This window comes from Tympanuchus pallidicinctus, unplaced genomic scaffold (genome assembly GCF_026119805.1).
Source record: "Tympanuchus pallidicinctus isolate F22 unplaced genomic scaffold, pur_lepc_1.0 scaffold1, whole genome shotgun sequence".
NCBI classification, from domain to species: domain Eukaryota; kingdom Metazoa; phylum Chordata; class Aves; order Galliformes; family Phasianidae; genus Tympanuchus; species Tympanuchus pallidicinctus.
In genome coordinates, this window is record NW_026294618.1 from 62,207,785 (window position 1) to 62,222,302 (window position 14,518).

The 14,518-nt window shown below is 38.4% G+C and overlaps 1 protein-coding gene across 4 annotated transcripts in view; it reads right to left on the reverse strand.

Moving 5' to 3' along the window:
- The window catches only part of UST (uronyl 2-sulfotransferase), a 157,420-nt gene that overhangs the window by 56,323 nt on the left and 86,579 nt on the right, over positions 1-14,518 (reverse strand). For all 4 annotated transcript variants that reach the window (XM_052681795.1, XM_052681796.1, XM_052681794.1 and 1 more), the window contains exon 5: positions 3,098-3,251. In XM_052681795.1, coding sequence (XP_052537755.1) covers positions 3,098-3,251 — 154 coding nt within the window. The remainder of the gene's footprint in view (positions 1-3,097; positions 3,252-14,518) is intronic.

A 14,518-nucleotide genomic window follows, 5' to 3' on the forward strand; every position in this document is an offset into this window, starting at 1 on the left:
TCTATTCAGAGAAAATTTCAAATGATCGGTGAACAGTGGAAATTCCTGTCTCTGTTTCTGATTTTTGCAATGACTGCAATTCTGATTTTCACAGTTTGAAAAAAATAAATAAAAGATCACCCAAGGAACAGAAAGACATCAAGGTGTTTTTCCAACATCTTCTTTCCTGCCCTTTTTCCCCCTAAGGATCAGAGCTGAGAGGAAGGAATGCTTCTATTAATCACAACCTAATGGCACAGCGGGAGTTCACTGAGTGCATAACTTTACAAACTTGATTTTGAAATCTTCTTCTTCCCTGTAAGAGACCACTTTAAAGAGGTGCTGAGCTCCCATACTTTCCTGCTGAAATTTCTGAGACAAAATGCATACTCTCAGCTTTTCAAGAGAGAGAGGCAGTGTTCATGGCCACCGACCAAGATGCCAGAGTGGCCTCAGAAATATCTCCATTGTACAGAACACCTTCCAAAAGAAGCAAACCTTCCTTTTTCCAAACAAACAAACGAACAAAAGAAGCAAAATATCAGTGCTTGGACAAAAATGCAACTAGCTGAACTGAATATTCCAATTCCAAAGGTTGAGTTCCTTTCCTCAGACAAACCTGACTGGTAAAAACAGAGGAGGTACCAGGCCTAAGATATAAACATTCTCCAGTGCATTTCATATCTATAACTGCTGACAGAACAAGGCTTCTCAGGATCTTGAGCAAAGAGCTCAATGTTCTAGAGCAGTCAGTAGCTTTGTGTTTTCCAGCTTTTCATCTGAGGCATAATGAAAGAAGAGAAGCAAAAGCTTCTTGTATCCTTCCTGTGCTTTTAAGGTATCGGCTCACCTTCAGGCTCATCTCATAACAAATGACTTAGATTCATTTCTCTGATAAATCACAGAATCGTAGGGGTTGGAAGGGACCTCCAGAGATCATCAAGTCCAACCCCCCTGTGAAAGCAGGTTCCCTACACCAGGTCATGCAAGTAGTTGTCCAGGCCAAAAATACAGAAATTATTTAATATGCTAGCAATATTGTTAAGCATATGAAACACAGAGATCTCTTAACTGCAAGCTTATTGTTCAAACAGTCTTTGTAAAAAACAAAACAAAACCACGACACTTTGTGGTGAGTTTTCAGTAAAATAAAGTCAAATATTAGGGAAGAACCATTAAGGACAATGAGACTATCCGTGTGCTAAAGGGCTGCCCTGGCTCATGCACAGATGTACAACCAACTGCTTAGTTTTTTTTTACAGCCAGATCAGCCTATTTATTCTGCAGATTTCTGAAACTACCATGCCACAGAATCCATTACCTTAGTTTTAAAATACATGCCAGCAGATTTCTTTACACCTCTGAGAAAAAAAAAAATTTAAAACACAGTCACATAGCATGTTATTTTGTTGAACAGCAACAGTCTTAAAAATGCTTAATATTCAGAATGAGCAGCTTTTGTTGAAATGAATTTCACTGGCAGGTGGCCTACTCATTACTCTGACAGGAACAACCACCCTTTCTGAGTTGCGCGACTGACACTCAAACTTGGCCAAGGAGGGATGGAGGACAGATCACAGCAATGTTTCCAGGCTTCTAACAATCAACTGGAGATCTAACCAGAAAGAAAATACAGTTTTGATAAAGGTTGCCAATGGAGTCTCATAAGACAGACAGCCTTGTCAACAAAACAACTAATGCCCTCAACAGATGGCCATGTTTTATTTGCTTTAGACTGTAGCTTCTTACTGATTTATGTGTAGGTATATATATGTACATGCATGTAAAGAATTAAATATAACTTCCTAAAGAACACCCCAACGCAAGAAATGAAAGAGATGATTTCTGTCAATTTTTAAACCTACATAAACATAACAGAAATTAGATTTCATTTCTGCATTTCAGTTCTGCTTAATCTCTCATCCACTTGTACTGGAAAAGGGGCACATTGTGTCATTCCTCTGACATTATACGTAATTTATAGAATTAGCTGTTCCCAGGGCTTTGCATGACAAATACAAAATTGCACTGAAATACAAAAATAAACAAACAAACAAACACAGCCCTACTACGTGGAAATACAACCAATTGTCTTTGAATCCATCTGGCCTTAGCTTGGACTGAAACCATTGCTTGGAATGTGTTCTCTTCAGCTCATCCACAGCACATCTTGTACTTTACCGGCCCTTCAAAACATCTTAAAATAGCAGTTTATTCTTTCTTTGTTCTCCAGCAACCACAGTCCCTCGCTTGTTTTGTTACATCTGGCTTGCAACATGTCATGGGAGAACATGAAGCTGTCCTATCACTGAACATCCTGTAGCTCTCTGTGGGGCTGAGTGCAACCAACTGAACCTCTGTTAGAGAAAGTAAGGTTTACTTCCACCTTTTTGTCATCTTAGTTTGGTGGTGGAGAGCACGAAAGGAGACCAGGTATCAGGCATCAAACAAGCCAACCACCACCCTTGCGTCCATGTTTTTCACTCAGTATTTGTACAGCTACTGCCAAGAGATCCTGGTCTGTGACAAAGGCTTATGGGCATTATGACAGTTCAACTGTTGAAGAAAATAACAACCGTTGTTATGAAAAGCAGCTCATCCAGCTTTATTACCACCTTCTTAATTCAAAAAAAGAATACCAAACCAAACCTGGATCTGAGATCAGAGGCCTGGTGTGAAAAAACTGTATACGATCAGAAAAAAAATCAGAGGCTTAGACTCAGTGGATTGCTTAGTTTTCCAATTTTTCTCCAGCAAGGCTGCACAGTTACACAGCCATATTTCAACCTATAATCTTGCCTGAATATTCACAGTGATAACTTCTGGCAGAATTATTATGTCTAACTATTGTACCATCCAGATCCAACCTCATAGAAGGACTGAAATCCAACGGCATTCATGACTTGCTGCCAGCTTACAAAGATCGAACAGGACAACTACATTCAACAGAAGCAGTCTTCACATTAAGGCCAACAAAACTAAGGACCAGGCAAGACAAAAAATGTAACGCTGCAACACTGATGCCTCAGTCTCCCACTTTTCAGCCCTGCAGTTTGAACATAAGCATTATGTATCTACACTGGGAAATCAGTAATAAGATCCTTTTGTTTAAACATACCAGATATCTTTCCTCCTGCCTCATGCTGGGGGTACGGATCATATGATTCTGTTCTCCTCTCCAGTCTCCGAAACGTCGGAAAAAATAATTGGATAGAAATCGATTGACAGGATCTCTAATAATATTGATGTACACTGGCTGGTCTCCTCCAAACCTGGTGGGAAGAAAAAAATGGGTGAATGTCATCAGAAGATTTCAGACTGGCGCACCTGAAGGTTCTCAAACTGTGTGCTATAGAGTTCAGAGCACTTACAAGGCTAGAAGCAAAACTGAGCAGAACGCTTACAACTGCGCACAAAACTCTGTAAAAGCACACAAGATCTCTCAAGGATTAAATGTAACTACAATATCCTATTAAGCTGTAGTGGACTATACACATTTTAGTTACACTAAAGGTAACCTATTTCCATTCTATCTATGGTCATGCTTCTGTTTTCTCCTTACAGTTTTCAGATGAAGAGCTTCCTGCAGATTAAACTAAGGACAAACGTTTCTTTTTCTAAACGCTTCCTGCCTTGAAAATCGTGTCAGAGCTGGCAGTGTCTGATGCTGGCTGCCACGAGGCAGCCCTGAGCCACCTTCACATGTACAGTAAGAGTAAGAACACACGAAAGATTTTGTAACACTCAAGCATATTTCAAAAGGCTCCCCTGGATGAGCTGAAAGATATGCATGGTATTTACATCTTTTTATTTGCTGTATCTTGTGCAGATCTTCCTCCCCTCACCTCCAAGCCTGCTCCATATCTGGATTTGAGGTTATTTAGTGGTTAACGTAGTGCTTTGCCCTCATACTGCATTTACTGGAAATTTAAAAATATTAATATGAAAATTCCTGCATCAAAAAACAAATTAAGTATCAATTTCAAGTACACACAAGTGCAAGGAAAAATAAAGGGTAAAAACATCTGGTGTCCAGGGGCTGTATAAAAGACAGCAAAGGAATCTGCAGTTGAGAGTACCTGCCTCTGCCTAGTAGTTAGGACAAGCATGTTCCATTTAATATGCAGGATATACCAGGAGAAAGAGATGAAAAGGGAGCTTGAGCAGTTAAGGCCTGTGATTATACTGCATTTTCAGAACATTAAAATATTGACTGCTTATTTAACATCAATACCCATCACCAACAAATGATGCTAATATCCAAGTCACCACGATTACGCTCTTCCTTGGTCAAAACAGAAGCATGGACATTTACGTTCTGGAACAGACTTATGGATTATAATGATGTAAGACCAAGCAAATTAAACTTATTTGGATTGAGATTTTCCTAGGAGAAATCCAATTTGGAATTTACCTGATCTAATTATGATTAGGTTTGCCCCGTGTCCCCATTGCAGGGAACAATCCTCTGTTAAGCCTATTATGTATTTTGAAAGCTTGAGGACACAGCCATATTTAAGTATTTTAATGCTGCTCAAATGATTTTCTAAGCCACAGTTTATGTTTCTTTTAAAATGTAAACTGTTAGGATACCATTTAGGATACCATTTAGATTTTAAAAGTTCTCAGTTTTTCTTCGTCTCACATCAGATGAACAGCTGAATACGTACAATAAAAGACCAGAGTTTTTATAAATATTAAAGACCCAGCAAAATTGTTTAAAAATGTTAATGTAAGTGACAATAGAAAAAATATTACATGAAACAAAAATATTAAGTAGGAGACAAGAGAAATCCCATCCAGTTTCAACTTCATTTTTATTCCACATGATTCCTTTGGATAGCAAGGTCATTATTTATGCATATCTTTTCTAAGCCTATCAATAATTACGCAAATAATTTCTTCATTTATGCACATCAGTAATCTCATTGACCGTAACGCAGCCACAATTTGAAAACACACAGACAGCAAAAGCCTTTCAAACAATCCAATTAAAAAGGCAGATGCTCCTTGCTTCCTGATTAGTACATGGGCCCATTAGGACATAAGTGTGCAAGGGAAGTTTTCTGAATTCTTCTCTAAGATATTTTTTGTTGCTCTTTTCACCTTCATACAGAAATAAGACTTAAATGAAAAACAGATGCTCCTGCAATTACTACAGAAAATTAAAGGCATTAAGATTTGCCAGTACACATCTAAATAGAAAAAGGTTGGTGAGTGCCATGGTTGGTAGCCATGAAAATGATCATTCCAAGTGAAATTGCTGGCAAGATTAGGTGCACCTGAAGTACTGAACACATATTTTTTCCTGCTGTCTGATTAACAGTAATCTAAAGACAGAAGTGAGAGGAGAGTAGTAAAGAAAAAGGGAAGTGATGAAGACATCAACAAGAGATGACCACGGCAGCAAGCTGTCTCAAGACAGAGACAAAAATTACAGGAGCCAGAGGGCAGGGATATCCAGCCTGGGATTTGTAGATGCTAAGCCTAAGAAAGAAAAAGCAAGAATAGATGGTTACCAGTGTCTAGATACAAATGCTCACTGCCTTTTCTGAAGAAAAAAGAGGGACCAAATTGCATAACCAAGCAGCCCAAGTAATAGAGCCTGTTCTTTTCCTGGTAAAGTCGTGTCCCTGAACATCTGAACTTCAGATGCAGTACCAACAGCTCTGAGAAGAGACATATGCAAACTCGTCTGTCCCCAGAGGATGGCTGGGATGGGAAGTCACTCACTGAGAACTCAGAGGAGCTTATTTCTAAAATAGAAACTGCAGTCTCCCAGAAAAACAGGCAGCTCAAATTTCTGATCTCTTGCACACTTTAACCAGGCCGGTACAGACCCAGCTGCAATTGCTACATCAGGCAGCAAGAAGAAAAATTTTCAGAAAACTCAAGTCTGTTCCTGTTCATATTCAAATGTGCGTGTTTTAAGCATAGTTTATTAAACTTCAAATTCCAATCACTTGTTTCTATAGACTGTACTGAGACTATTGGTTGGAAACACAGCAGCAGCTGAAGGACATAAAAAACCCCAATGATTAAAAATCAATAACCTCAGGCTACTTAGAGGGAAAAAAAAAGGAAAATCAATGCTCCATTTGGCCGAGTATGTTCTGTGCATTTTTAGTTATCTATCAGCCACATCATATTAAATATTACTTAGCTCTCCAAAACACAACTTTTCAAATTAATAACATCCATAAAAATGTTGCAGCAAGCAGTAACATAAAATGCTCTCATTACATATCATATAAGTTTATGTATACTCAAGTAATTGTTGCAAAAGATCAGAAAGGAAGCCAATTACGTTCTTCCAAAGAAGGTTTATCTTCTCTGGGAAGCATTTGGATCTTGCATGATAAACATACTAGATGGATCCCTCTCACGCCCAGCAGTGCATCGCTTTAATTGAGTTGAGTGGGACAGGACACCACTTCTCCAATGGAGAGCTCAAAGGGTCCGCAGAGCTCTTCCTGCACTTAACTTCTCCTGATTTATTTAACAGATGCTATTACATCATGTTTGTTTTAACTGCTCTGTTGTGACAGGTATATTTTCAAAGTCCTCATCAAAATAAATAGCCTACAGACAATAGCCTACTGACAGACTTCAATCAACAACACTAAGATTTACTAATATTTCCCCATTTCTCTCAGTTGTTTTTTGTTTTTTTTTTAATAAAATGAAGGGAAAAAGAAGGCTGAGAAATATGCCAGATGTTGTGAGTCTGCCCTAGAAAAATGTCTCTGATAAATTATGATTTTATTGTTTATATGAGCATAACCTTTGCTCAAAACAGCTTACAAACCCCTTCTAAGCTAATAATAATAATAATAAAAAAACAGTTACGGAATTCAAAAAACTCAACCAAGGCAATTTGATTTACTGCCAAATGAAGGATTTCTGAGCTCCTGTTATTCATCATTTCAGTTCTTTTTAAGAAAGGTTAAGTACGATTTCAGACCTACTGCTTCACATTAGAAGGCTGCTGCACTTCTGCTCAGCACAAAACTCTGCACAAACACAAGTGTGCTTTTTATTCCCTACACATAGAGGAAATCAAGATACTCAACCTTTTATCTGTAAGAACTATGATTCCCTATCATTCTTGTCATGTAAGTTATATCCTTTTAAATTAGTTAGTTGCTACAAGTTCAGTATAATGGAAGCAAACAGGAAATAGCAGTGACTTAATGTTCATATGGATTGGCACATAGCGTCCTTAGAAAGGAAGCATAATTTCCTTTTGCAGCTCTATACAACCACGGTGAAAGCCCAATTACCTAGGAAGCTTTACAGATGAATTATGTTAGAGCTCCATTACCTGATCTGCAACACAGTTTCAAGGGGAGATCATATTAAAAACAATAATGTAAAACTTTCAGCTTTTTGGAACGTAAGATGCAGTAAGATCAAATTCTGTCTTCTGAAAATGTGTTTTATTTGCAGAATTAGAAATGAAAATTTCTAATTTGTAAAAACTCAAGAAACACATCTGGCAAAGCAACACCATTCTGTACATGAGACAATGGGCAGCTCAGTGTTGCTCCACCAACCCTCTCCAACAACGGGATAACACCTTTTCTGCAACATTTCCCAGAGGAGAGGGCTGAAGTCTTGTCTGCATGGTGCTGCACGGTTCTGCCAACCTTCAAACTCAGGGAGTTTATAGTCCTAAATCTGTGTCTTTAACCTGTGCTGTAGTTACGCTTTCAAGCTTTCTGTTAGAATTTTGGAAGGAAAAAAAAAAAGTGAGCTGAGATACATTTTTTAGTTTTAAGACTGCATTTGAGGGCTGGGCTGCCCTCAAAAGGAAGGTATGATACAAGCTGCACAGTGATTCAAGGTTAACAATAAAATGGTGCAAAGTGACAATATTGCATTCATTAATTACATCTTCTAGAACTATGGCATCAATAGTAGGAATTTTGAGCTTCTGAATTGCCTTGTATAGGTATTATCATTGTAAAAAAATACCAAAAGAATAGCTTAGTAAGCTGCCTTAGACTAGTGAACAGCTAGCAGCTTAGACCATCAGGCCTTGTGTTTCACTATCCTATAAATCTCCCAGAATATTTGACGTTGCATTTCTGCCAGCCTTTACCTTCCTGCATAGTAAACATAGAGTGAGTTATTTTCCCCCTATGCCTTTCATCATGCTAAGGATATGAAAAAAGTTTGAAATACAAATTCATAATGAGCAGCACCAATACAGATGCAAGCCTTGCCTGTGTCTGTAAAGCATCCCCAACTCAAGCAAAGGTAACACTTAAGGAGGAAAGACTAGCTGTGTTTTCATTTATCTCATGCAAAGTAACAGCTGAAAATAAGAAAGAAAAAAACTTATTACTGACACAACCCTAATCTCAGCTTAAGTCAAACTCCACATGATTTAAAATCAATCAGTTCCAGATACCTTGCATTTAAGGCTTTTGGAAGGTCTGGCTCAGGACCTCTCTGGACCTCTAATTGACATTTCCTTACAATTTAGAGAGTTTTCCATCAAAAGCAGATGTTGCATATTATAGAAGAACAGAAAATGAGGAGAAATTCCCAACAAACAGTAGAACAGCAGATACAACACTTTGCAAAGTATTAAATCTACCAACGTGGTACGCAGGAAAACATCCGCCTTCGAAATTCACTGAGATCACAGATCTATGATATGTATTCACAAAACATTTTGTGACTTGACCTTTTAGGAAGGCTATCACACAAAGAATGCAGGCAAGGGTCAGAAGTTACAAAGTGCTCAGTACTGCATGTTCAACTTCCTCTCTGAACCCATATATCAGGATTGTTAAGGGTGACTCCAGCTGTCTAATGGAAATGGCTGTCACTCAGCAGCTGAAGACAAGGCTAAGGGTGTCCATATGGAAACTGAAATGCAGTAAACTGGGAGTAACGAAAAACTGCCTTTCATCACATGCTGTAACTTAGTAGTACACGTTGTTTTACAACGCACACAATTAAGAAGTCAGTGTATTCAAAACTGCAAATGTGCCTGCTATGTCCCAAATGAGAAATTCTAAGCAATCACCAACAAATAGATGAATATTAGGACATCATCATGCTTGAGTATTTGAATCTTTGCTATTTAATACTTTTATCTGTGAGTCAGAAGAAAAGCAGAAAACCTCTGATAACATTTTCAGATGATGAAGTTGCAAAAGAAGAGGATAATGAAGGGACCAGGTTACTGATAAAGAGCCACTCGAATCAGAGGGCAAGCAAGACATAAGCAAACAACAAATTGTTGCACAGCATACGAAACTCCAAGCACTGAGACATTCACAGGAAAGGAATAACTCTGCTAAGGACATGGTATGCTTGCACAGATTACCAACAGTGGGAGACCTTACAGACCAGAACGATCCTAGATTGAAGCAGAGAGGAGCAAAGATCTAGCACAGCACTAACATGACCACTAACCAAGCTCCAAGTCATTCCTAAGCAAAGCATGTGCAAAGAGAGCAAAGTCACAAGGATGACAGAAAAGATACCTTGCAATGAAAAAATGTCAAGATCAGAACCTTCACCATAAAAAGAAAACAAGGAAAAAAATACCAGAGGAGACTGAGAGGTGATTTCACCGCAGTGTATAAGAATTTATACACAAAAAGCTTACATAGTAGAAAAATGTCTGTATAATGCATTATTCAAGGATGAGAAAAAATACAGAAGTGACTTAGGACTGCTGTAATGCAAATTTTTGCCCCAAGGCAGGATCAACCATGCGTTTATCACTAGCAACTACAAAATCGTTAAGTACAATCTATTTTGTTGCTCCTATAATTCAAGCATTTTCCCAGACATCTAATCTAGAACTCTGTAGGTACTACTTAAAACCACCACTTCTGGTACTACATTTTAAGAACAGTATCTTCGCTTTGTCTTTATATAATATTCAAAACTTATCACTGTTTCTGCTTTCCCCAGTCATCTCTCTATTTTCTTTCTATGATCTATCAGGCTTTCCACATGAGTCTTTTTTTCTCCTCTCTTTTCTTTTACTTTCTTTTGGACTCCAAGTAATCAACATCTTTCTTAAGTTAATTTACTCAAAAATTGGTAATTTAATCTACAGGAGAAAAGTGAGCACAGACACCAAAATGACAGTAGAAAGCGTAATAAGCGTTATGCTTGAACCCATCGACATTCAGTTCAGACTTAACTAGATTTCAAGTAGTGACTTAAGCTCAGAGAATAACGTATCACCAGCTAAATGAAAGCTGAAACATCTTCTATGTGAAGAACGCAGGAAATCAGTGGAAATAAATTCTAAATCAGTTGATCTTTAAAACAGGAAAAACTCGCTATGGAGCAACGTCTTCTAAAAAATAAACAAATAAATAAATAAAAGAAACAACCGAAACAACCCTCAAAAACAACAGCAGAAAACTCCAACCACCTCGACCATACAAAGGTCAAACTGCATGTTAGATTTGTGCTTAGCCTTCCAGTTAAAAAGCTTAGCCACAGTTAAAAAACATCATTACACAGCCAGATCATAAAAAAAAAATTAGTATTAAAAAAAAGAAAAACGATGTAGGAGGGAGTACAGCACCATGTGGCCATTCATGAAATGTGTACTTTACAAGGCGGACCTCACATGGTGGTAGAAAGTGTTTCATGATGTGTTAGCAAAAAATATAGATTATAATGAACACACATAAAGACACAGTGTTAAGGCTGAGCACGTAGGTTTAGCTGACATTTCCCTACTTTTAAAGGCTTACCTAAAGGGTAGTAACTTTTTTTCTTAACGTACTTTTAATGATATTTCCTAGGTGTGTATGTTTTTTCTTCAAGGAGGAAAAAAAATAATCAACAACATGAAACAGCTTTGGTAGATAAGCTCAGGCTGCAATTGTTGTTTCAAGATGTTGTGTTAAGGAGGTATTTGAAGAGCCCAATCCGCCCCAGCAACGGAGTTTGCAGAATTGGTGCAAGTTGACTGAACTACTGAAGGTCATACAAAGTGTACTTCAGTTTGTCCTTGAAGGGACAAAACTATTCTGCATCTTCCAGGGCCAGCTCCATGCATTTGTCCAGCACGCTTTCTTCAAAAACTAGTTGTGCACAGTTAAAGCAGGTAATAGGCATGTTCTGCAAACACCTGCATTCTGTGTGGTATTTTTTGCTCCTGAGAAACGGAGAAACAAGAATTCTCAAGTTGTTCATAAATGTGAGGGTTGTAACAGATATTTTGTGGTTTTATTGACCTCTCACCAGTCTATAAAAATTTTAAAAATGAAATTCTATTTCCAAATCAATGGGCCAGAGACACACGCACAGGTTAAGCCATGCCAAAACAAGTTTTAAAAAATAGCATATGTATCACACAACCCGTTCAAACGATGAACAATCTAGCATGCAAGGCTTTCAAACACCAAGCTTCCAGTAAAAAGTGCTCCCACTTTAAACATGCAGCTGATTCCTATATAGGCAAGTTAATTTTTCAAGATTTATGTTCTTTTTGTTTGCTGTTTTTATTTATTTTTTTTATAGAACCCATGAAAGGGAACATTGTAATGTCAAAGTGCTGTGTTAAACTGTCATTTTTACAACTGCTTCTGTATCGGACGAAATGCATAACTGGTGAAAAACTGAACAAAACACCCACAAATAGACCCCAAACAATACTCAGAAATTAATTATAGCTCTGGGTTTATTCAAAGTGAATCTCTGTCTGCCTTTATCTGCCTTCATACAGCATGTGATGTACTGCTATTCATAATTCAGAACTCTGGTACGAATTGAAGAAAAGTCTAAATTTGTCAATGTGACTGTGTCTGTCCCTACAACAGATTCATTTTTATCAGCTAGTGTTGACCACTGCATTTGTTTAAAAAAGTAATATAAAGTCAGTAACACTGATATGGACTGTTTACCAAAAACGATTTTACAATAAAAACAAGGACTTTGCACGTTACTTCAACTAATGAATAACAGAAAACCAGAACTACTTCTTATATTGAAGACAGTGACTAAAAGGAAGTACCCTCAGGAGCAGAAGACTTAAGAGATCTTCCCTTTCACAGGCCTGCCTGCCACATCCCTCATGCACCAAGCAGGAAAAATAGTAGATCTGGGGCTGGCATCCAAGCAGTAGTGGCCACTGGCTATGGCTCAGCAAAATGTCTGCAAGCTCTGTCTGGCTTGGCTTTCCATCAGCAGGGGCATTTGAAGAAATGCAGTTGTCTATGAGTCTTCTACTGACCTTCCAAATTTGACTAGAAACTGGTCAACGGGTTGAGAAATTATTCAGGAAATAGACATGAGGGAGAAACTGGAAAGATAGGTACAACAGTTGGAACTGCTGTATGAGTCTTAATTCCTCAGAAAACTATGCTAAAAGGAATGCATTGCCCCCTCTTCTCAAGCACATGCACCCACCCAGATACTAAAAACACACACCCTGCAAGTATTACACTGCAACTGAAAGAAAGAACGGGGAAGCAGCTCAGCAGCATAGAGAATGTGTTCCGCTGTTGAGCATTAACTCATTCAGGCTTCAAACAAATAAGATATATTGAACTGAAACCTAAGAGCTAATTAAAATGATTAAATTGAGTTCATGCTTTAACCCTTTGTATCTCTTCACCACATCACAAGAAATTTTATAGGAGGTATTCCCCAGTGGTCTATGACTCTTGCAGAAAGTGAAGAATTCATTGCTTCAGCGAAACCTGAAAAAGCCCGTCTCTCTCTCTGGGTGGTCTTTTCAATGCTTCTCCTACCTATGGCTTTATCCTGACCTAATCAGTCAACCTTTATGTAAACAAAAGTCACTGACAGAAGCACAGTTTTAGATTTTTACCACGTTCCCACATAATGTTCATTCACCCTGAGATGGGAAGGAGCAGGCAAGTTTCAGTTCTCCCTGAACTAGGGGCTGTAAGTGCATGCACTGAAGATCCAAGCATACTTATTGCAATTAGTTATTGGAGGGAGCACATCCACGCTGGGAGCTGTGCAATTCTCCTGATCCCTGACTCATTCTGTACCACGCTTTGGCCTCACTGCCCCTATATGCATTCCTGCAAATGTTCTGTTTCTCTGAAACCTGTGACACTTGGAGCATACTTCGAGGACCTTGAACGCGTGCCCAAAGACTATAATAACTATTTAATTAATTAGGAGATTTTACTAAGAGTTCAAGAGGGGCTTTTCCACAGTCTTAAAGCTTCTTTGTGCCTGATTTTTCTCACCCTAAATAAATGGCCATGGGCCACATACGATGAAGCACTATGAGCAACCTGCAGCTATCATGAAATAGCTTTCTGTGCTTCTCCAAGCTACTCCAGATCTTCAAAACTTCTGCAGCCTAACACTATATTATTTGCATCTTCTGCTAATACTTGCAATCTCAGCAAAAGCAGCAGTGACATATAAACCTGTTCCTTTTTCTAGCATAGACATTCTTAAATATTTTCTGTGAGTAACATTTTGGAAGCTTTCCACAGCAATAATAATATAGAAAATTGAACTCAGAGACATAGAAGACTTTATGAAAGATGCCACAAAAGGACCCACTATTTTTAAATCATCTAATATTCTGAGTTTGAAGGGATCCACAAGGATCAAGTCCAACCCCTGGCTCCACCCAAAATCAAGTCCTGTGTCTGAAAGCATTGTCCAAACACTCCTTGAACTCCAGCATTTGGGGCCATGCCCACTGCCTGGGGCAGCCTGTTCCATGCCACCAGGCGGGTAACTTTGTAACACTTGTGCCCACTTGCTTTTTCCTGGAATAACACATATTAGTAAAGTTTATACTAGTTTGGAATACGGACCTGACCATTTACATTCTATAAAGACTATTGAGATACTGAAGAAATTTCAGAGAAAAATACAAAAGTATTAAATGGATGAGGAAAGCACCCAACTGCAAGAGAATTAAGAGCTGCTGTTATCAGCAGGTGTTTGGAAACAGCAGTGGATGGATGCATGGTGAGAAGCACCAGAGAACAGAAAACATTTAATTAAACGAGAATCTAAATCCCGCTGGCAAAACACAGAGGAATTCAAATTATTGTGACTAATTTCCACTGTAACTGGAGCAAAGTACCAAAGGAAGTGGTGGAGTCAGTGTCACTAGAAGGCTTCAAATATCTTGGATGTTTTATGGTAGACTTCTGAGAAATACACCTTTTTTCCCCAATCAAGAGCAAGAAAACATGCTCAGCTAGCCTCACCAGCAACAGCCAGTATCCAGCAAAAAAGCATCAAAACATTTATTTCTATATATAAGAACATTTCAAAATGGAGTTATCAGAAGAAAGCCGGATATGAATAAATCAGTCCAACGTTTTAGATCACCTGAACAGGATGATGATTATAGAGCCATAACAAAAAATATTCAAAGAATTTAATAAACAGCTCCATCTTCCCCAAAGCAATGGTCCTGAAGCAGACTGAATGAAACATAGGGATGTCTCCTAAAGCCAGCCCTATCTGCAAGAGGTAGACTGGAAACACAAACTGTGAAACACTGCTAAGTTTTTCCTTAACTGGTCTATGACAAGTGCCACAC